The sequence below is a fragment of the Mizuhopecten yessoensis genome, unplaced genomic scaffold (assembly GCF_002113885.1).
Source record: "Mizuhopecten yessoensis strain PY_sf001 unplaced genomic scaffold, ASM211388v2 scaffold3627, whole genome shotgun sequence".
NCBI classification, from domain to species: domain Eukaryota; kingdom Metazoa; phylum Mollusca; class Bivalvia; order Pectinida; family Pectinidae; genus Mizuhopecten; species Mizuhopecten yessoensis.
In genome coordinates, this window is record NW_018405139.1 from 43,293 (window position 1) to 43,605 (window position 313).

Below are 313 nucleotides of genomic sequence, written 5' to 3' on the forward strand. Positions count from 1 at the left end.
AATTATCTAAAAGTGTGATCGTAGGTTAAATATTTCGATCTTACTTTCCGACTTACTGGAAACAAAATTCAGTTGAATAGACTGCAATTCAAATTCACGGATGTAGGTCATTTATAAACATGTAGGTCAAAAATTGGTCATATGAAAACAGGTNAAAAACAGGTAAATCATGTACAAAAGTCCAATTATTACTGAAATGTAGGATTAGAAAAAACAATAAGTATATGCATGTCTCTGTATCAGGCAATGGGACTTTTACTTAAGATATGCTACAAGTGTACATGTCGTTATTTGTGGGTTGCCTGGTGAAACG

General features: G+C 32.7%; 1 protein-coding gene across 1 annotated transcript in view; it reads left to right on the plus strand.

The window, feature by feature from the left end:
- The first annotated feature begins 266 nt into the window (after window positions 1-266).
- Window positions 267-313, plus strand: part of LOC110447872 — a 15,302-nt gene continuing 15,255 nt past the window's right edge. Inside the window, exon 1 of the mRNA XM_021493838.1 lies at window positions 267-277. Coding sequence (XP_021349513.1) covers window positions 267-277 — 11 coding nt within the window. The remainder of the gene's footprint in view (window positions 278-313) is intronic.